The 22391-nt window shown below is 44.9% G+C and overlaps 1 protein-coding gene across 1 annotated transcript in view; it reads left to right on the forward strand.

Moving 5' to 3' along the window:
• The first annotated feature begins 1819 nt into the window (after window positions 1-1819).
• LDLRAP1 (low density lipoprotein receptor adaptor protein 1) overlaps window positions 1820-22391 on the forward strand; it is a 71126-nt gene continuing 50554 nt past the window's right edge. The window contains exon 1 of the mRNA XM_081869465.1: window positions 1820-2025. Within this exon, the coding sequence (XP_081725591.1) occupies window positions 1941-2025 (85 nt within the window). The 5' untranslated portion in view covers window positions 1820-1940. The remainder of the gene's footprint in view (window positions 2026-22391) is intronic.

The raw sequence follows: 22391 nt of genomic DNA on the forward strand, positions 1-22391 counted from the left end.
TCCAAATGCTGCTGCCTTTCCTCATCAGAGAGTCACTCCATCTCTATATAATAGTTATATTGTATGAATGTCTTAAAGGAGTTGAACTTCAGAAAGATATTGAGAACATGGACCATTAGCAGTAGCCCAGGCTATGTCAGGAATGGAAAAACCAGATCCTCCTACAGAAACCTGAATAAGAATTGGGAGTACAGCTTACTCATGATTAAATTGACAAGTACGCTATGGGTCTGAAAAAGTTGGCAAAAAGAAGTTTATTGAGAAACAGAGTGTATTCCTGTTGTACTGGAACAACAAAGTGGAAGCCGCAATTAATCTGCACACATTATAAGGTGAAATATAGATTGAAGTAGCATAAGTCTAGAAAAATTATACACAATAGGATATTGAATATTGTTGCACACCAACCCAATCTCCCAGTGGTGCAAGATGAGGCACAGCAGAGACTGCAGTATCTTTATGGTTTATTTACACATATCTACAACTTGAGTCAACAATGAAGGTTTTCACAGCATTAACATTCCCAAAGGGTCTTGCTTCTCCCATAGTCACAACCTTGGATTCAAGCAGAAATCAAGAATTGCTCTGTGTCTTCAAGTTCCCAGCCTGCTGCTTCTGGCTTCTAGCTCACATATCTCAACTCTCAACTCTGGCCTTTGTTTTTCTAACTACAGTACCAGCAAGTTGAAGGAAGGGGGACCCACCCATTTTACATATGCCACAGACCTACTTCCTTTGTTACCTTAATGACCCATACTTAGGCCATTACTTCACCAGGAAGCTAGCCTGGCTATTCCAGGAATTTGAATCCTTGCTTGGATTTTAACACTTGCTGGATCCAGAAATTAAAAGGCTCTCGGCCTACTGCCTATTCCCACCCTCCCCAACTCATAACACTGTTATTTTATATAGGGATTATCTCTTATATTCTTGATTAATGTTTTACTCATTTCCAAAGGCTCAAATATTGTCCCTAAGAATGAAGTGTTAAGGGCAATTAATGCATCAAATTAATGCAGTAAATATGGTAAAATGGACTGGAAACCACCTTTTAAGGGGGAAAGTATTGTGTACATAGCAACAGATGCAATTTATGGCAAAGGTACAAATTATCTTCAGGCTTTTTGTCGGAATTTTATTAAACTTTCCGAATACAATTTTACCATTAGAGGCATTCTCATGAATGCAAAACTTGCTCGGGATGTTGTAATATTTTTTGGTACTTTGTGATATTTTTCGGGGCATTTGGATAGCCTCCTCGCCCGCACCGACCCAGCTTTTTAGTCACCACTGCGGTGCTGCTTTAAGGGCTGAAGTGGGAAAGAAACCCGCCGCCTCGCTGACGCCCTGCGAGAATCCAGCGGGGCAGAGTAGGCCCAACTCCGCGCGCGCCCTCGCTGGGCGCCTTTCGCTCAGCTGCTGGCAACGCTGTTATTACAGGCACGGGAGCAGCGGAAGTTTCGAAAAGGCGGCCATCTGCCCTGGGATGATGACAGGAGCGGCCACAGGTTGCGAGGAGGCCCCGGAGAGCCGAGCTCGCCGGTTGGACCTGTTCCCGCCCCCTCCCTCCTCTCCGAGCTGGTTGCTGGCGCAGCAGGCCCGGCGCGAGAGATGCCTTTCCCCGCCTGGCACCGGCCGGCGCGCGGCTGCTTTGCGCGTCAGCTGGCAATGCCCTCTTAACCCCGAGAGAGAGAGAGAGAGAGAGAGAGAGGGAGAGGTCTCTAGCGGCGTCCGGGCCCCCCACCCCGCCCGCGATCTTCATCCCTCGCCTCCCTCCGTCGAAGGAGGAGCGAGCCGGGCAGGAAGGAGGGGCGAGCCGGGCCGCGCGCGCAGAGGGAAAGGGGAAAGAAAAGTTTTCAGAGAGTTTCTGGAGGCGGTTCCAGAGCCCCGAGCGCGTCGTCGTCGTGGTCCGGGCGGCCTCGGCAGCGACACCAGCGCGCATGGACGCCCTCAAATCCGCCGGACGGGCCATCATCCGGAGCCCCAGCATCGCCAAGCAGAGCTGGAGCAGCGGCAGGCATAAAAGTAAGTCCTCGGGAAGACAAGCGGGCGCGCGCCCCCGTCGCCTCCGCTTCGGATCTCTTAGCCCACAGCTCTCAAAGAGAGAGGGGTTTCTCGGCGAGGGAGAGTGGGCTGCTGCGCCGATCGCCCTGGTCTGGTCTGGGGGTGCTCCGGGGGTCCCCTGATTCTGGGCTGGAGCGCGCGAAGTGCATCGGGGCAGGATTATAAGGAGCCGGGGTCACTTCAGGGGCAGGGGCTCCTTTTGTGTAGGGACGGGAGAGGCAGGAAAGAGAAGCGTACGTGACCAGGAGAGCGGCTGCAGCGTCCGGCAGAAGTTTTTGATGACAGGCGGACAAAATACACACACACATACACGGAGACATAGGTACTCATACCGCCATTGGAACACTCTCTCTCTTCTCCCCCCCCCCCTTTTTAAATGAGCCGGCTCTTTTTAAAAATGGTTGCACTAGTCTTACTTGTTTTTGTAAGTTGCCTAAAGTTTTAATAGAAGCTGCACGATGCTTTGCAAAAATATCACAGTCCATCTACGCAAGGCTAAGGAGCAGCCTAAGAGACCTAGGAACGTCGGAAGCTGCCTTCTACCGAGTCAGACAGACCACTGACCTCTCTAATTCAGGATTGTCCACGTTGACTGACAGCGGCTCAGCAGGGTTTCAGATGGGGCCCTTCCCAGCCCCACCCGGAGATGCCATTGGGGCGACTTTCTGCATTCAAAATAGATGTTCTACCACCACTGAGCTGCTTCCCTTCCCCAACTGAAAAGTTGGAGAGAGAAAGATCAGGGTCAGAGAAACAAAATAAAAGAGACAATCCTATATGCAAATCTCATTGAACTCTGCAGACTTACTCTGCTTCTGAATAGGAATGGGCTGTAAGGCAAATTCCTCTGGAAGTTCTGATGAAATATTAGAGAACTGTTCAGAACAGAGATGTAACCTTCTGGATGTTCTGGGACTCCATTTCCCATCAGCCTCAGCCAGCATGGCCAGTGGCAATGGACAACAACATCTGGAGAATAACACCTCGCTCACTTCTGGTTTCAAAGAGGAAACTATCAAGAAATCACAAAGCACTGCTCCGCTAAGGAAGCAGCATTTTAAAATATTATATGATTCTCATGCCCTGCTGCAGGGGTGGGTTACCCTTATCAAGGGCCATATTCCCTCAGAGGTAATCTGTCAGGGACCACATGTCAGTGGTGGATGGAGGGAGAGCTGTTGTACTCTTAAAGTACAATGCATACTGATGCGCAATAATAATGAACAGTGTTCAATATAGAGCACCCAATTCTACCCCTTCCAGGTTTCTTAGCCAGTTCACAGCTGCTTCTGTCTAAAGCAATGAATTATGGGAAATGTAGTTTGTTAAGAGTGCTGAGAGTTGAGTTATTCCCTCAAAGAATTCTGGGCACTGTCATTTGTTAAGGCTTGCTGGGAACTGTGACTCTTTCAGGGGTGAACTACAATGTCCAAAATTATTTGAAGGAAATTATTTGTGTTTTGAGTGTGCTTAAAGGTATGGTGTGTGATTTTTTTTTTAAACGAATAGTGTGGATGTGGTCATAGTTACTAGATGCTCCCAGAACATTCACTCTTCCCCTCTCCCCCAAATTCTGATGGAATATTAATTAGTGGATGGGCTGCTGGTGGTATGTTTTCAGCCCTATTTGAGGGTTCACTTCTGTCAAACGATTGTAGTCACCTTGTTTCCCAGAGATACTGAACAGCAACAAACAGTCAGGGTGGACAAGACTGGGCTATATAGACAAATTGTTCGGCTTGGTATAAGGCAGCTTCTTATGTTACTTCGTATACCAGGGATGGAGATGCTCTAGATGTTCTTGGACTTTGACTCCTAACAGCCACAGCCAACATGGCCAATGGTCAGGGATGATGGGTGTTGTAGTCTAGCAATGTCAGGCTCGGAGGGAGGAGTACTTGCTTCTTCATCTCGGCACTTGAATATTGAGTAGAGAGCATGGCAAATGCTATGATAATAGCTGCTTCTGTTTTTCAACTTTATTCTTGTTAGAGGTCAAACTGTCATGACAGGGAATGCTTTATTTGCAGTCATGAGGGAGGGCATACAGTGGTACCTCGGGTTACAAACGCTTCAGGTTACAAACACTTTGGGTTACAAACTCCGCTAACCCGGAGGTAGTACCTCGGATTGAGAACTTTGCCCCAGGATGAGAACGGAAATTGCGCGGCGGCAGCGGGAGGCCCCATTAGCGAAAGCGCGCCTCAGGTTAAAAACGGTTTTGGGTTAAGAACGGACCTCTGGAACGAATTAAGTTCGTAACCCGAGGTACCACTGTATATGGCCTGGGGTTCCTCATATCTGGTCTATACAGATCAAAATCCCCCAATAGAGCTACTTAAATACTGCGATTTGGAGATGTGTCTTCTGTACTCAATTTTTGGGGAACTGGCATATTCCTAATATTTCAAGGGACGTTGGGTTGTGCCTGCATCTGCTGGTCAGGTATGGTAGTGGTGGTGATTCAGAGATGCATTTCCTTAATCGTTTCTGGGCTCAGTCACAGACACTGGATATGTTTATGCAGTCAATTACGAAAAGCTTTGACCAAATTAACTTTTTTATTTGAAGAAATATAAATATTTTCATGCTTCAGTTTCCCAGTGAGTTGAAAGTGGAAATCATAAACATCCCTGTCTTCCCTGCCATTTGTTCCACCTGACAAGTGATAATGAAATGGCCATGAGGAAAGGGCTGTAGCTCAGCAGTAGAGCATCTGCTTTGCATGCAGAAAGTCCCTGGTTTGATCCCCGGGATCTCCAGGCAGGGCTAGGAAAGATCTGAACCCTTCTTGAGCTGTTGACTGTCAGTGCAGGCAATACTAGGTAGACCAATGGTCTGATTCAGTATAAGGTAGCTTCTGATGTTCCTAACATTAAGATTAAAATTAAATTGACTCTTCTTCTTTGTGATAGTAATGATGACCCAGGGGTGCTAATTCTTTTTTCTACAAGTGCGGGTCTGCAGCCAATTGTTGTGGCATGGGGTCCTCCACCTGTTTGGGATGATGGCCAGCCTTCCGGCCACGCCCTGTCTTCAGATGCTCCATTCACCTCCCTCCTTTTTCCATTTCCTCCTCTTAACAACCTGCCAGAATTCTGCGCACTCTTAAGAATGCTCAGTCTTCATTTGGGGGTTTTCCTGCCTCCATTTTTGGGGTGGGATACTTCTGCAAACGTTTGAGTTCCCTAAGCCCGTTGGTGCCATTTCGGCTATAAAATGAACCATTCGCAGAGAATGACTTCGCTATCGCTATGTAGGATTAGCGGTAATTACTCTTTTTTGTTCCAAAAACAAATATGCTAGTTGTGTGTGGTGCCTGATTCCGCTTGTGCCGTTGTGTGTCCATAAGGCGTGTTGCATTTGAAAGCCTATTTGAACCACTCCTTTCCTTGCTGTCACAATTTTTCCTAGAATAGAACACCCATAATGACACCTGTAGCATATATTTTAAATGCCTGCAATATACAGTACTGCCTTGTTAGGTGCAGGGGATGTCTTTCCATTACTGGTAAAGATAGCATAGTAAGCCCCTTGAAATAACAGCAGCAACAAGCAGCAGCAAAACCTTTCAGCAAACCTTTTTATCATTCTGGATAAAATGTCACTCGACTAACTTATTTTTTGGTGGTCCCTATGTGGAAGATTTTGCATGATCCCTCCTTCCCCTTTATACAAAATGACTGCTGCAGAATAAAATCTGGGTGTGACTTGATGGTTCAGCTTGTGCTTCCTTCCTCCCTTCAAAGGCATAATTCTTACAAACAATACAAAGTAAGTTTGTGACTGGACTGCACCATCTGAGACAGCAGATGGGGACTCAGGTGATGGAAGGGACCCCCATCTCTTCCATGCAGATAAAGAACTAGGCGCCAGGGATGAGGGTTATGTCCTAGCTTTCATCATGACATGCTGGTTTTCTGCAAGTAAGGAATGTGAGTGCTTGGAGGAGTTTTCAGTTGTGTGAGCTTCCCCCTGCCCCGCAGTCTTAAGTGGGGCAGCCCATTGGCAGCTTAGCTGTCTCTTTTGCTCTTCAATGTCATTCACAAATTGATTGCAATTTGCTGCCACCCCCCTTGATGCTTGCCACTTTTTTTCCCTTAAAAAAAAAAAGAATGACCCCTTGCAATTTGGAATTCACATACGCTGCTGAAACAATAAGAGTGTGCTTATCTTTAAAAAGTGCTTTAGAATGTCCAAGTTTCTTAACAAGATTGATCTGAATCCATCTAGCCCAGCAAATTCGTTTCCAGCAGTGGCTAGCTGGGTGTCCTGGGAAGTTTACAAGGAGGACCTGAAGTTGTTTCTCTCTCCTTCAGTAGCTGATTTGCAGAGGGACAGGCCACAGAATATTGCCATGCCTAGCGCTCCTGTTCACAGTTCCAAGTCAGCAAATCATGCCCTTCTGCACAATACTCCATTCCATTTTCTTAGCCATCCAGTTTTCCATTTCCCTGACTCTACAGGTCAGTACCTTCCAGTAGCCTTTGTAATCATTACAACAGATAGGGCAATATTAGTTAGCAGCTTTACTCCAGATCTGGGGGAAGGGATAACTCTGTAGGCATTCATTTTTAGATAGGGTTAGGGACTTGTGAGTACCAGGTAATCTATCCGGAAATCTCAGAAACCACCAGTTTGCAATCAACCACCGACCAATCTCCTCCTGAACCCCTAGCAATAGTGAGCCATCTATTGTGAGGCAGAGAGAGGCTTGCCATTTCCAAACAAGTCTCTGGTCTGAATGCTTCCGTTTTCTTCCTCCTGCCTAAGGAAGTGGAGAGGGTTGGGGAGCCAAATCTGTACTCCATTGCTTCCAGGTCAGTAGAGTAGATCAGTGGTTCCTAACCTGGGAGCCATGAAGTTATCAACCCCCTGCTGCCTCCTTTCCCAGGCACTTTATATCAGTTTCTGGGGGGAAGGGGGGAATTATTCACCTCTGCTGCTACCTACAAGCTAAAAGGAGTTGAGCGGCTGTTTCAAAGAGCACTTTGCAGCTTTAAGTCATCCTGTTTGCATGTTGGGGCAAAACCGCCCTTTGAAGCAGTACCCCCCTCTCTTTTAAACAAGTGGATAGGGCATAGGGGGACTCCCCTGCCCTTCTTGGTCCAATATTTGAAGGAAGTGTGCTGTCTCAAAGCCCTTTACAAAAGGCCTTTTTGAAGCACTTTGTCTCCTCCTTTAAACATCAATGTCTGAAGGAGGAGGCTGCCTCAGATACCACTTTTGCACACTCCCTCTGATTTTGATGCCCAGATGGGAGCAGAAGGGGGTGGGGGGTAAAAAGGAATTGGGAACCATTGTAGATCCCGGGAAGGGATTGCCAATTTTTTGCAACTGAACAGTAGGCAGTGAACCAAAGGGCAAAGCCTGTAATCTAGACAAGATTTGAATTGGGGATTTTCTCATTTGCAGCTCAGTCTCTTAGCCACTGTGTTATGGAGTGGCCTTTTTTTTTTTTGTCATAGTCAGTTTATTTACATACCACATTTCCCACAAATACGTCTGTGCTTAAAGCAATTTACAGCAAAAAAAGACAAACACACACAGTCTAGGCACAGGAGTACAATAATAATAAATAAAGTATAATATTACAACACTAAACACTGTGACAAAAAAAGCAGAAAAAGTCATGGAATACAAAAATATAGTAAAATACCTGTGACTAGGAGTCTTTATTACATTGTGAACATGCCTGGAATTTTGTTGTTGTTTTATGTCTATATTTTCTTCTGAACCAGCAGAAATCCGCAAGCCTGTGATGGCACCTCTTTTCCATGGCAGAAATATATTGGTGAAACCACTCACCTTGTTTGTCGCTAACAGTACCCCAATTGGGTGGAAAGCACCCAAGTTGGGAGAAGTGTATCAAAGAAATGAATTTCCTGAGTCATATTACATCCCATAACTTTACAAGCTTCTAGAAGGTCACTGGTAATTGTTTCATAGTTTTTGGCCTTAATATTTCCAAGAAAATTTGTAACGATGGATTTAAATGCTTTCCACAGTCTGCCTTCAACTTCATTGAACCTATCATCAAATATATCGTCTTTCATTATTTCCCTGATTTGTGGGCCCACAATTATCCCTTCCTTGAAGGGAAAGGAAAGGGAAAGTAATCCCTTCCAGTGGTTCATTGGCAATATTAGTTTGATCTGGTATTAATGCTTGACGTTGTGGCCAGTGTTTCTAAACATAATGATGTGCTCCAGCTTAGCTGTCCCACTCAGAAAGAAAACAGTATTTTGTGTACCCCTCTTGTAAACCAAGGAGGAATGCAATAACTTTCAGAACATTGCAGCTGTGCCAAGCGTAGTTATTAAAATGAATGTGTTCTGGAAGAAATCACATGTTGTCATACAATTTATGGATGGCACAAGCTAGACAGGAGGGTATCTATTGCCAAAGTGGAGCAACACTGCTTTCAAACTGAGTTTGGAGGAATAAATGGACAAACACCCGTTGTCCAGATTATGCTGCTGTCCCAATGCTTCCATTAGGTAAAGGTAAAGGGACCCCTGACAGTTAAGTCCAGTCACGGATGTCTCTGGGGTTGCGGCACTCATCTCACTTTATGTGGCCAGCATGACTAAGCCGCTTCTGGCAAACCAGAGCAGCGCACGGAAACACCGTTTACCTTCCCGCTGGAGCGGTACCTATTTATCTACTTGCACTTCATGCTTTCAAACTGCTACGTTGGCAGGAGCAGGGACCGAGCAACGGGAGCTCACTCCGTCGCAGGGATTCGAACTGCCAACCTGCTGGTCAGCAAGCCCTAGGCTCTGTCCCGTCATTTTCTGAAATAAGATTTTTTTGTGGAGGAGATTTCATCCTTGTGATCTTGTGGATAAAAGCCTTTGACAGATTAAGATTATGAGCAAGATCATTCAGCTCACCTTGAGCTATCAAATGGGGTTCTGTTGAAGAACCAGGTCCTTCAAATATGTTGTCAAATTGTTCTCCACATTGAGCTTCCTCATCAGATGCAGGATTTTCATATTTGGTGTCATCCACAGCAAAATCCCAAAATTCTGGTGGCCTTCATATTGGAAGCTCATGATATGTTCAGCAAACTCCATTCTGTGAGATCCATCTTTTAGCCAGGCTCTGTGGGGTCCATGATGTGTCTTCATCTCCTATCTTAATACCACAATAAAGTTTGTTTGCCAATTGCACAAGTGGGAGGAAATTTTGCTTCTGAGTTTTAAGTGATAATTTTCTTAATAAACATAGTGGAAACTGATCAGTTAACATACTGCCATGGTATTCTAGAAACATGAGGACAATCAAAGTACTTCAAAAGTAAGTATTTCGCTTACTCATTATAGCAACACAACACAATTACTAGGTACTAGAGAACTGAATGAAACCTAATGAAAACTAATCACTTAACATCTGAATACTTTAGCATATGTATGCAACTCACAGTATCAATATAAACAAGTATTGACATGTTCTAGCTAGTTGCAAGCAGTATTAGATACAGCAGCTTACAGAGCAATACACAGGGGGTGCCATCTATGCAGTAATTCTGGGTGATAGACAAATTATGTTCTTATATTCAGTGCTAGTTTTCTAGAAAAAGAGGTGCCTGAACTCACCATGAACACCTCCCTTGTTCTCTTACAGTGACAACGGCTCCCACCTGAGAGGTGCTGGAACTGAGTTCCAGTGAGTTCCGGCTAAAAAAGCCCTGTTTATATTCCTTATAAAAATACATATGTAACACCTAAAAGAACCCATGCCACAAAATTTCTGTTTTCCTGTGAAATTAACAATTCATATAAACGACATCAAAATTTAAGGTAGCCTGAAGCTCACCAATATGTCTAATAATTTCACATTCAAATGTAACCCCAAACCTAATCGTTTTTATATCAACCTTTCTCCCAAAGCATCTGTTTCAAAGCCTCTTTCTAATAAAAAAAAAGCCACCCTGTAATGTTTTATGTAATTTAAGATAATTTATAATCCACTGTGCTAAAAAACAAAAAAATAGCACTTGGGGCTGGTAAAAACAAACGGAGAATTACTGTTTATGAAGGATTGTTGCCTGAATTTCCTCCTTTTCCTGCTCTCTCTCTTCCCACCCCACCCCCCCTTTTTTTTGCATTGTGTATTAGTTTCTCTGCCAGCAGGCTTACAATCTGTCCTGTGCTCTTTTAATTTAAAACACCACCACCACCATATTTGCAGAGTACCTAGAAAACCTCTCTGTAAATCTGGGATGAATTGCTGCATCTGAACTGAGATACACCAAAGATGTGACTTCATCTGTCCCAAGCCGCTGGATTGTTCAGCTGTGTGATTCCACTGCTTCACTGGAACCTCTTAAATTTCCCCAAAAGGGCAGTGCTGTTCTCCCCCTCCCCCACGTTGCAATGCCGTTTAGGCAAAAAGAACTTAAAAAACTACCCCCTCTGTATTAAAAGGTGAGAATGGAGTGCAAATTACTCAGCTGGCTGTTTATTGAGTGGCCTCATTACCCAGCTGGCCCTTGGTGTTAGAGCAATGGGATGTGTTAATTTAAGTACACATACTTAGGTCTGCCAGCCTGGGGCTTAGGAGTGTGTGATGCATAGCCAGCCCTTGACTAATGGCCTTGCCCGCCCCCCATGAAAAACCACAAGGCGTGTGTTTTGCTTTGCATCTCTTCTGAAAGTGGGTCTGATGTTCTCGAGATTAAAATTTGGCCATCAGTTGTATTATACCCAAGGTCTTTTGTCTTCCCACACATCTTGACGTGGCACTGTGATTTGCAAATCTTAATGGGAAACAGCCTTACTAGAAAAATTAACCAATAAACTGAAACTGACACAGAGACAAACAGAAGAAGACGCCTTCACCCCGGCATGGCTCCCCTTTATCACATACACAGCCCCACAAGACAACGACAAAAATCCACCAACAGCATACAAATCAATATGGCTAATCTGATCCAAAACACCCACCCACCCCACTCACACATGAAAACAAAGATCACCACAGCCAACCACAAATGAACAGCCACACCCTAGGCCAACCCCAACCTCTCTCACCCCCAAAGGAACACAAGTGAACAGCAGAGAACCTGCACAAGCAACACTGACACCAAACCCCACATATATTAAGTAAAATAGAAACATCGCCACCCGACCCCACCCCCACTCATCTCCCCCCCACCTCTTTCCCCCTTTCCTTCCTAATGTCTCGACAAATGAAACCAATTTGTAAAAAAATGTTACGTGGCGGGGGGGGGGAGGGGGAAGAGACATTGCACATACTTTTGTAAATCAAGAATTTTAAAAATAAAAATACATTAAAAAAAATAAAATGGTGTGCCACAAACCAGGAAACTGGCTGTCCTTCTGTTTCATAGAATTTTTAAGAGCTGGAAGGAGGCGCAGAGATCATTCAGTCTTCCCCCAACCCTGCTCATTGCCGGTTCTGCCCTGCAGGATGCAGTGACATGAATAAACATGATCATGTTATTATAAGCTTATTGAGGGGTTAATGAACTCAACAAGTTGGGGAGTTCTCTAAGCAAGTTATTTATCACATTTGTTCTCATGTCGACCTTCCAAGAAGTGCAGTGTGATGTACACAGTGTTCTCAGATTGCGTGTGCTCAACAGCCTTGTGAGGTAGGTTTTGATTAGGCCAGGAGATAATAGTGTCTTGTGCAAGGTCACCAAGTGTGGCGAAGTGGGGGGTATCAGTGGCCTTGATTCCTTTATGTCTTATTACTACTGTACATCTCCTGTGCATTCTGAGATAGCGATTTCCGTCATAGAATTATAGAATTGTAGAGTTGGAAGGGACCAAGAGGGTAATCTAGTCCAAACCTCTGCAATTCAGGAATCTCAGCTGAAACATCCCTGACAGATGGCCATCCAATCTCTTCTGTAAAACGTCCAATGAAAGAGAGTCCACCATTGGTTCGGGTCCTACCCTCCAGAGCAGGAGAAAACAAGTTTGCTCCATCTTCCATGTAGCAGCCCTTTAGATATTTGAAGATGGCTATCCTAATTCCTCCTCAGTCTCCTCTTATCCAGGCTGAGAACTCCCTCAACCGTTCTTCATGAGGCTTGGTTTCCAGACCCTTGATCATCTTGGTCGCCCTCCTCTGCATACATTCCAACTTGTCAACATCCTTCTTAAATTTTGGTGCCCATAACTGGACCCAGGACTCCAGTGTGGTCTGATCAAGGCAGAAGAGAGTGGTACTATTACTTCCCTTGAATGTTTTGCCCGTTTTTACCATTGCGTATTCTAGAAGACATGCAACTCAGAGAGGAGATACCTTATTTGCTGTATTGGTTTCTGATGGTAAAGGAGCATGCTGAGTTTCACAGAATCTTAAGCCAAATTTGGCCTTACCAGGCCATTTTTCAAAAACGACTACTGCCTGCCCCACACCAGACATCATATGTGAGGCTGATAGGGACGCAGTTGGATTGGCTTCTCAAACAGCTGATCCCCGCAGAGGGCAGGCTAGAAACTGACGTGCATCATTTAATGCAGGCATAGGCAAACTCGGCCCTCCAGATGTTTTGGGACTATAGCTCCCATGATCCCTAGCTAGCAGGACCAGTGGTCAGGGATGATGGGAGTTGTAGTCCCAAAACATCTGGAGGGCTGAGTTTGCCTATGCCTGCATTAAATGTGTCACTTTCTGCCCCAGTGGACCAGCTTTGACAGATGAGTGGGACCATCCACTTGTCAACCACCTGACATAATAGGATGTCATATAAATTGCAAGTGGCTGGTTCCACTCACCTGTCAAAGTTGTCTTGTGTGTGTGAGGGGGAGATAAATATCTCACCTGCCAGGCCAAAGAGTTTCTCTATTCTGGATTTTACAGATTTAAAAAGTTGCCATCGCCCTGTTTACAAAGAGAGCAAAGACTTGATTTTTTATATATAATGTGAAAGTAGCACAGACCAAGATTTACCTACTACATATGGGGAATACACCCTTGACTCTTTCTGCCCACCTTGCTTTAAAGCAAGGTGGTATTTTAATGTATGCTCTGAGTCGAAGACGATGTGGCAGTGAGGCAACTTCTGACCTCACCCTCTGTGGTCTACAGAGTCTTTTGAGGCGCCACGGCTTGGTTCCAGTTGAAGGGTGTAGTTCTAGTGTGAAGTGGGCTGTGGCCACGGAATGACAGTAGCTACGGGTGGCTGTGTCTGGCCTCTTGTGGTTTAGGACTTCCCTCTGAATTTTCAGCATTCAGTTAACCAGTTCTTACGCAGCTACTGTATAAGGTTTGGGGGAGCGCAGAATGTAATAGATTCATACAGCCAATCTGTAACATTTGACATATCAGGCTGTTTGAAATTTATATTCTGGCTCTGCTGCTGTGATTTTCACCAGCACCTTTAGGCTACAGGCCTACATCTAACCAGCTGTTCTGCACCTGTAGCTTCTTCCAGCAGAAGGAGGACATCATTGAGTGTTTTAATGTTACACAACAATAGCTGGTCCAAATTATCAACATTAGCTGGGGAGAGATTTTGGGGTGGGAGAAACTACATTCTGTAGCTCTCAGTGAATGGTTTTAAATCTCTTATGAAGAGGAGTTTTTGTGAGCTTGCCAGCTGTTTTCCTGCCAAAAAATATTCCCACCCAGATTACCCGGAACTCATTCTTGGCAGGCAGGTAAGATCAAAAGGCTTGACTCTGCAATAGTCCTTGGATGAGGCAGATCACGTTGGGCCTCATTAAGGATTAAGGCTCTTGTAACAGAGTTTTGAAATTACAGGATTGCATCTGGTGTGCTTGTGTCAGCATTTAACAAAAGACTTGGTCTCATTTTAAAGTAGGAATTCAGTTTAGTTGTATGTAAGGATGAGGGAGGAAAAAATGTTCAGTGTTCCCATTTTAATGCAAACCTACCTCGTTTGCGCTTCCTGAAGAGATGTGTAAGTCGGAATGATGCAACTATCGTTTAGAATTCACACTGCTTCAGATTTTGCTACACAGTTCTTCTGGTGAAACACACACAGTTGGGGGAAGTGTGCAAACAAAACTAGCGCATATCCATGAAAATAATGTAGAAAAAATACATTGTATTAATGTAGATGACTTGCAATAATGTGCATGTTAGGGGAAATGCACAAAAAGTGTATGGCTTTTCATACAGCCCTTAAAAAAAAAAAACTTTGCAAACTGATGTAGAAATGGGGCAGACTTGAGTTTAAGATTGAGGAAAATGAGAAACCGAGCAGAAATGAAATAGGCAGGTTTGCCGATCCCTGGCTGTATAAACTTTCAGGGTCAGGTTCAATCTCACATGCTGAATAATAATTAGAACATTCTGGTCTTCTGCAAGAAGAAAAACGTCACTGAATAGTCCAGCGTCTGAGAACACAAAATAAAGGCAATAATCTTGGTTCATGTTATAATTTTCTCATAGGCTTGAGAATAAAGGATGGGCACGAGAGGGCTGAAGCTTGGGGCAGAATTTACTGAAAGTGATTTGAGGGGGTTTGTTTGTGTATGCATTTCTCTAAAAATATGCTTTTACAGAGATGGCATGGAAACAAAGCTGAAGCAAGAGCTGTGTTTACGTGTGCCCTAGGGTTGGAAACTCTTTATGGCTTATCAAATGGCATTTTAAGGCCTTAAGCTCGCAAAATGGCCTAACTGCTGAGCAAACAATAATTGAACCAAAACAGCTCTGTTGATAGAAACAAAGATGTGTGGGGTAAATTTTAACTGGCCTTGTGTGATACTGCTGCATAATTGCAAGCTGACCTTTAAAGGAAGGCCTAACAATGTTTATCCATTACAGCCCTTAAATCTTCACTTTCACTGTGGAGAGACTTTGGGGTGGGGGGAGCTTGCAGGGAGACAAGGGTGCAATATAAGGAATCTTCCTCATTTAACATTCCAGGCTGTTCCTTATCTTGCAACCTTTTGTTTTTTCGAGTCCTCCAGGTTTTGTTTAAAAAGTTTCCAGTCTCATTTTAGGTACCTGTGGTTTCTATTCTTCTGTCTCCGCACCTCAGTGAGCCTTGAATGAGCTTTGGCAGCACTAGTGAGTTGGACAATGAGCAGTGGTCCTGCTCTGATCAGCAGAGGTGCCCCAACGTGCTGGGGCACGATTCTGAACAAGCCCACTGACAAATGGGCATTGTACAAGAGCATGGTTCACAGAATTGCTTTTTCTACACAGGAGAACCTCCCGGTGGATTGTGCCCAGTGTTAGCTAGAGGGAAAGGATCTCAATTTGACTTTCTACCTCGGGGTGGTTTTAAGCAAGTACAGTGGTACCTTGGGTTACATACACTTCAGGTTACATACGCTTCAGGTTACAGACTCCACTAACCCAGAAATATTACTTCAGGTTAAGAACTTTGCTTCAGGATGAGAACAGAAATTGTGCTCCGGTGGCGCGGCGGTAGCAGGAGGTCCCATTAGCTAAAGTGGTCTTCAGGTTAAGAACAGTTTCAGGTTAAGTACGGACCTCCGGAATGAATTAAGTACTTAACCCGAGGTACCACTGTACATTCATAAAATGAGTTGGAAGAGACTCCCAAGAGTCCCCCTGCAATGCAGAAATCTTTTCCCCAGCGTGGAGCCCGAACCCACAACCTTGAGATTAACTGAGATGCTCTATTGACTGAGGCCTTCTCTTGATATGCAGTAGATCAGCCTTCCCCAACTGGGGACAACCAGTAGAATGAAGGAGTCGACAGAATGTGTTATACCAGGCCCACATTCATACCATGCATTTAAAGAACTATGACACCACTTTAAACAGTCATGGCTTCCCCCAAAGAATTCTGGGAGATGTAGTTTGTTAAGGGTGCTGAGAGTTGCAAGAAGACCCTCCTATTCTGCCCCAGAGCTACAATTTTCAGTGTGGTTTAACAACCATACCATTTTAATAATAAACCCCAATTCACAGGGAACTCTGGAAATTGTAGCTCTGGTGCCCTTAGCAAATTGCAGCGCCCAGAATTATTTGAGCAAAGCTGTTGCAGTTCAAAGTGGTGTCATAGAGATTTAAATGTATGGTGTTAAGGTGGTCTGGGGCTTCAGGTGGGCTTTCTTTTTTAGTGCTTCTCTTCGTGAGATTTTTTAAAAACACTCTGCCTATAGAATACTAGTGCTCAGGGAGGCAGCTGAGCTAGAATCCTCCTTGCCTGATATGCTAGCTTGTTCACTTGCGTGAATTGTTCTCCCCCCCCCCTTTGTGGGAAGGAATGCAGTTATATCATTCCCCACATGCACTCTGAAATGGCACAGTCTGCTATTTCACCTCAGGATTCCCTCACCTTATTTATTCTCTTGCGCAGGTGGACCAGGTAGTACAACAGAGCTTAAATGGGCTGGTAGCCATGGGCCACTCTACGCTTCCCTTGTTGCTGTGCATCTCTAGGCTATTATTACTAAGCAGGCAGGAAGGATATTCTTCAGTTCCATGTGGATGGGGGGCAGCTGTGGCAGAGCCGTCTTTCCCATAGGGCTTAGTGGTTCGTTGTGCCAGGGCGCCGGCCTCTCAGGGGCGCCCCAGTGAGTGGGGGAGCTGCGCGGCTTTGCCGGCGGCCTCCCCTTTCCCTGCACACCCGCCAGCCATATGGCTGGCAGGTGTGAAGCTTGCCTCCCAAGCCTCCGTGGGAGGAGAGCAATCCCCACAGGGGCATGCGGGAGAGTTGCACCCACCCATGGCTGGCAGTGCACAGCTTCGCCTCCCTCCCGCTATCAGTGGGGATGCTGGGTGGATATTTGCACCCCCCCCCCATCTGCTAAAGACGGCCCTGAGCTGTGGCTCCAAAGTAGGAGGTAAGAATGGTCTAGGACTGGGATTCCTAAACTGTGATCTTTGGAACATCAGGCCAAAGCACTCAAGGCGTCTGGGGAGGGCATGGCCTTGGGAGAGTCCCAGGGACCAAGCAGAGAGGCCTGGATGGATCCATTCTTCCCCTGGGCCTGAGGTTCCCCACCTCTGCTTTAAGATCAAGGCTGCCATCTTGGCAGGCCAGACTGCTTCAGTTCCATTTGCTCACTAACTGTCTTGAGTCATTTCAGGACATTGTATTTCTCTGGGGCTGCAAAATTCTTCCCACCACAAAGAACAACCCTGCTCTTGTTTATAAAGATCACTTAAACCAAGACTTAAAGAGGAGATGGAATCAGGAGCCCCTGATCTTGCCAGCGGTCAGTGACTCTCTCTGTCTCTTTCTCAACTTCCTTCAGCCTCTTGTTATGCATGCAAACAAATTGCAGGCTGGAGCAATTTGGGTTCTTGCTACATCATGATAACTGACATAACCCTACATTTTTGAGTTGGGGGAATGGATGTGCGGTTCTCCCCCCCCCCCAGCTCTCTTTCTCCCAGTTGAAAGGTTGCCAAAGCATGTGTGTCTCATTAGCGTTTTCCTCTCTTAAGACAGAACTTACTTAACCTACTGCATGAACTTGCTAATATTTCTGCCACACACAAAACAGACGTTTGAGAGGCACGTCTTCAAAGAAAAAAAGAGGAAGACGTTCTGGTGAATAGCTGCCTCTTGGAATGCTTAGCAATATCCAGACATGTCTGTGAAGTGTGTCCCACCTGGAGAGTTAGCATGCAGATGGAAGCCAGTTGATCTTTTTTCTGGATGTTGCAGCTTAAGGAAATGTAGTTCCAAAGAGCCTACTTTACCGTATTTTTCTAGACCAGCTTTGGGACTGATGCAAGTTGTAGTACCCGATGTCTGGAGGGCATCAGGCTCAGGAATGCTGTTCTAGACTTCACTCTTCCAGCCCTTTTGTATTAAAATTGCCCCATGACCAAGATTTCAAAATACTTTCCCTTAATATTCCAAACCTTATTTACCCTCTTCAAAGCATTGACAAGCAGCCAATCAGCAATCAGGTGCCTGCAACCCCACTTTGGCATGTTTACCTGCCCCACCCACACCTGAAGTAAAACTATATACATTGAGAAACAAAGAGATATAGGAGTGATCGTTTGTCTGGGAATGGCACCCTCTGATCAGGCAGTCTCCATAAACACCCATTGTTCCCAGGACTTTCTGCAATCCCTCGGTGGTAGATAATGCACTCTGCAGCTACTTTGGAGCACTTGTGTCTGTGCTTGCTTTGTATAGTCACAGTTGAGCCCTGGAGTTGCAAACAGGTGCTGGGGCTGACCCCTGGTGTGCCTGGGCTTAAGTTGAGCCCTATCCCAGCTGTTAGCTTAGAAGTGGTCATTCCTTGTTGTAAAGGGAGGGTAGCCCCTGAAATCTACTTTTCTTGAGTGTAAACGCAAACTAAGAATGGTTGCAGAGTGTCTTTTGCTCTTAAGGCACTTGCTGAACAGATGTGGGCCAGTTGTGTGGCTTTTAAACTGTTTATTATTTGTATATTATAGTGCAGAGGCCAAAACTCATTGGCAGCACACATGCTCTGCATGTGTAAAGGTCCAAGTTCAATCAACAGCACTTCCATGGCTTCTGTGTAACAAGAATTGGATACTGCCAGTGGCAGTGTACTTATAGTTGCTGCTATCGTTAGGCAATCCATAGGTGTGGGTGAGAAATTCAGTTTGGGTTGCATCTTAATGCACCGATTGAAACGAATTTTGCATTTCTCAGAATCTTGCAGTTCTCCAAGCCAAAAATGTGAATCCTTTGGGTAAGTGTGCATAAGTGTTTATGTTTGTGAAAATAATGTGCAAATACATGTATTAGGTTGCAAATACATGTACGGTATTAGGCAAACATTGCTTATTAAGAGATTTATACTGGGAGAAATATAGAAAGAGAAACGTGGACTAAAATGCTGGTGCATTTTCATTAAGTTAAAAAAATATATATCACAAACTTACCCAGAAATGGGAGAAATTAATATTGACAGATTCTTCCATTCTTAGCCACCAGTGAACCTTATGCTTTATATATAGGTAAAGGGACCCCTGACCATTAGGTCCAGTCGCGGACCACTCTGGGGTTGCAGCGCTCATCTTGCTTTACTGGCTGAGGGAGCCGGCGTTTGTCCACAGACAGCTTCCGGGTCATGTGGCCAGCATGACTAAGCCGCTTCTGGAGAATCAGAGCAGCGCACAGAAATGCCGTTTACCTTCCCGGCGGAGTGATACCTATTTATCTACTTGCACTTTGACGTGCTTTTGAACTGCTAGGTTGGCAGGAGCAGGGACTGAGCAACGGGAGCTCACCCCGTTGCGGGGATTCGAACTGCCAACCTTCTGATCAGCAAGCCCAAGACTTTATATATATGCTTTATATATAGGGGTGGCCAAAAGATAAATCATGGGATTTGCTGGTGGTGGTCTGGGTGCTTTGTAGTATGGTGGCTATAGCATTAAAATAAAATATTTTTACGGCAATTATAAAAAAACCCTTGGCCTTGTGATATCAGCCTCAGTGTTTCTCACCTGTGCAATATGAGTACTAATTATTTGTATCTAGCCTGACCTTTTGTACAGCTCTGCTGGCCAGTTTTAGAGTTCTATGTTGGATTCTCTGATTTATAGTAACCCAGTTATAGATTTTAAGGTCATCCCACACAAATCTTTTAGCTTGGCAGCACCTACACTTTGGAACTCATTGCCTATTGACAACATACAGGCCCCTTTACTGTACTATTTCCAATGCCTTCTTAAAACATATTTCTTTAGGTGACCATATGCAGGCATGAAAAATTATTATTATTAGCTACCCAGAGTGGCCGGGGCAACCCAGTCAGATAGGTGAGGTGCAAATAATAAAATTATTGTTATTAGACGAAGTTTTAATATCTTTTTGGCTTATTGTCGATTCTGATTATCTTTGGAATGTTTTTAAATACCTGTTTTTAGCTGTCTTCTATTGACAGCTATTGTTATGTATTTTTTGTATACCACTTAGACGTTTTATTGCAATCCAATGGTATATAAAAATCTTAAATAAATCCCAGTATTTGGCTTATGGGGTGAAGTAGCTAACTAGCTATTCTGAGCCACCATGTAGCCCGCTAGTTCCAGTTGATGAATTTTGGGGCTTCTAGTCTTTTGTTTTGAAAGTAGATTCAGTAAAGCCTGTAATCTGCCCTTCAGGTGGTTAGGTCCCTGCCCTGGAAGCTTACAGTCAACAGGAGATAACAAGGGCAAATACAAATGCAGTTGCAGATGTTGTCACCTTAAACAAAGAAATGTAGTAATTGATTGGTGAGGTGAGCCATTGTTTTGACAAAGGGTGGGTTTGTAGATTGGAGAAAGTGTTAAAAACTGCTTTGCCCCCATAACAACCTGGTGAAGGAGGTTGTTCTTATTGCTGTTTTATAGGGGATCGGGAGAGTGTCAGGGCTTGAGAAATGCTTCAAGCTGAGTCTGTGACATTGGTGGTATTTGAACCTGGCGCCCTCTGGCCCTTGCTGGCTGCCTCCCAGAGATAATGAGGGTATTAGCCACCTATTCCAATGACTCCCTCTGCTTTGGGTGCCCTTGCCTTCCTTGCTGGGTTCACAGTTGAGGGACTTGGAAACGCTAGACACTAATCATCCCTCCACCCCTCGGAAGTCCAGGTCTTCTGTATTCATGTCCTTGCACCAAAGGGTTGAGTGGAAGAGGAACGAGGCGGAAAGGTTAAGTGGCTTTTGCGAAGCTGGTAGAAACTGTCAAAGCAGGGATCGGAAGGGCGGGCTCCCAGCTCCTGGCTCGTTCCTGTCCAGCCCACACAGCCTCGCATGCTTGCAAAGTGCTTTTCAAGCTGGCGGGGTGGGATGGGGGGGTGTTGCTGAGCTGTTTGCAGCCTTGTAGAAGGTCACACGCTCAAATGCTCTTTATTCGTACAGCTTGCCACTTAAGACATGCCTGCTGCATCAGGCCAATGGCCCATCTAGCGGCCAGCTAGATCCCTGTGGGGAACCCACAACCTGGGCTTGAGCTTAGTGACATGTAGCCCACCTGCAGTTCCCAGTAAGTGGTATTTGGAGACATTGGCATTGGAGGGAAAGCATAGCCATCATACCTACTAGTCCTTTTTGCTGCTACAGCACACTAAGGCAAGGTTTGGCTTAGCATGTAGCCCATCCTTAACTTGTGGTTGACCTCTCTTTTTGCTAACCACGAGCTGCACTCAAAAACTATCCTTGGCTACAGGTTGTGTTTGGAGAGACAATGGCTTAAAAAGAACAGAGTTAAGGAAAAGCATTCAGTTGTCAACTGATTTTTAATACTGCATTCCAAGAAGTATGCTGGAACTCACTTATATTTGAAACATTCAGACAGCTAGGTTCACCTTCTCTAAAGGGAGTGCGCTAGTGGAGATAATGGAAATGGTGTTAATCATACCATCTGTGCCCCTTTTCTTGGCCCATTAGAAAAATGACAACGATCACCATCACTTGATGCGGTGCAAGCAAAGCACTGTCTTTTGCAGTGAGGCAGCAGGGTGCAAACAAAACGATTCAATGCATGTTTAAGCACTAAGGGACAATTCTAGTTGGTAGTAAGTAACTGAGCATGAAACAAGAAGGCAGAGATTATATCTAGAATGGGTTACACAATTATATTAAAAAGGGAAATGCGGTTTTAAAAACTTAGAGAATTTTCTGCTGGTTCAAACTTAGCAATACAAGCAATATGTTTTTTGTTGATTTTTTGGTGTGGGTAGCCATACTGTAATAAAATAGATCCTTAATCAATTCCTGCTTGGTCACGAGGCTCAATGGGTGGCCTGCTGGGACCAGCTGTTACTGTTTATCAGGCTGACCTGCCTTGCAGGGTTGTTGAGAGAACTGGGCTGTATGGTTGAAATAAATCTCAGTGGAACTGAGCAGTAAGCTGGATTCTATTAATCTGAGTGGTTTGTTACGTTGTCGTGTTAACATCTAAATGTGTCTCCTGCTTGACCCAACAATCGCGTGACCCCTGACCTGCCTCTCTGTGAAGCATTCTATCTGAAAATGTAATTTAGTGAGTGTGAACATTAATTTTGCAGACTGATACTTAAAAAACAGCAACAAGTTAATGTGCTTCTCTTTGTCAATACCAGCTGTTCTCTCCACTAAGCTTTAACTGAATGTACTGGTACGTATTGAAACGCTGCCCTTGTGGGTAAAAGCTCTGCCTCCATCTGTAGCAGGTGGGAACCTTTTTCACCTCAAGGGCCACATTCCCTTCTGGGGCCAGATGCCATTGGTGGGCGGGGCCAGAGGCAAAAGTGGGTGGAGCAATAGTTGTCAACATTACCTGCCTACAGTACTCTAGTTCCACTATGACTTATGGCCTTAGTTTATCTGCTCAATCTGCCCACACAGCTGCATGACCTCACTGTATTGTGTAGTGCAAGCAGAGCTTACTGGTGAAAGTGCACAAAGTCGTGTTTATTACATTATGTAATGCGTGTT

Source organism: Podarcis erhardii (genome assembly GCF_964252035.2).
Source record: "Podarcis erhardii genome assembly, chromosome: 7".
Taxonomy (NCBI): domain Eukaryota; kingdom Metazoa; phylum Chordata; class Lepidosauria; order Squamata; family Lacertidae; genus Podarcis; species Podarcis erhardii.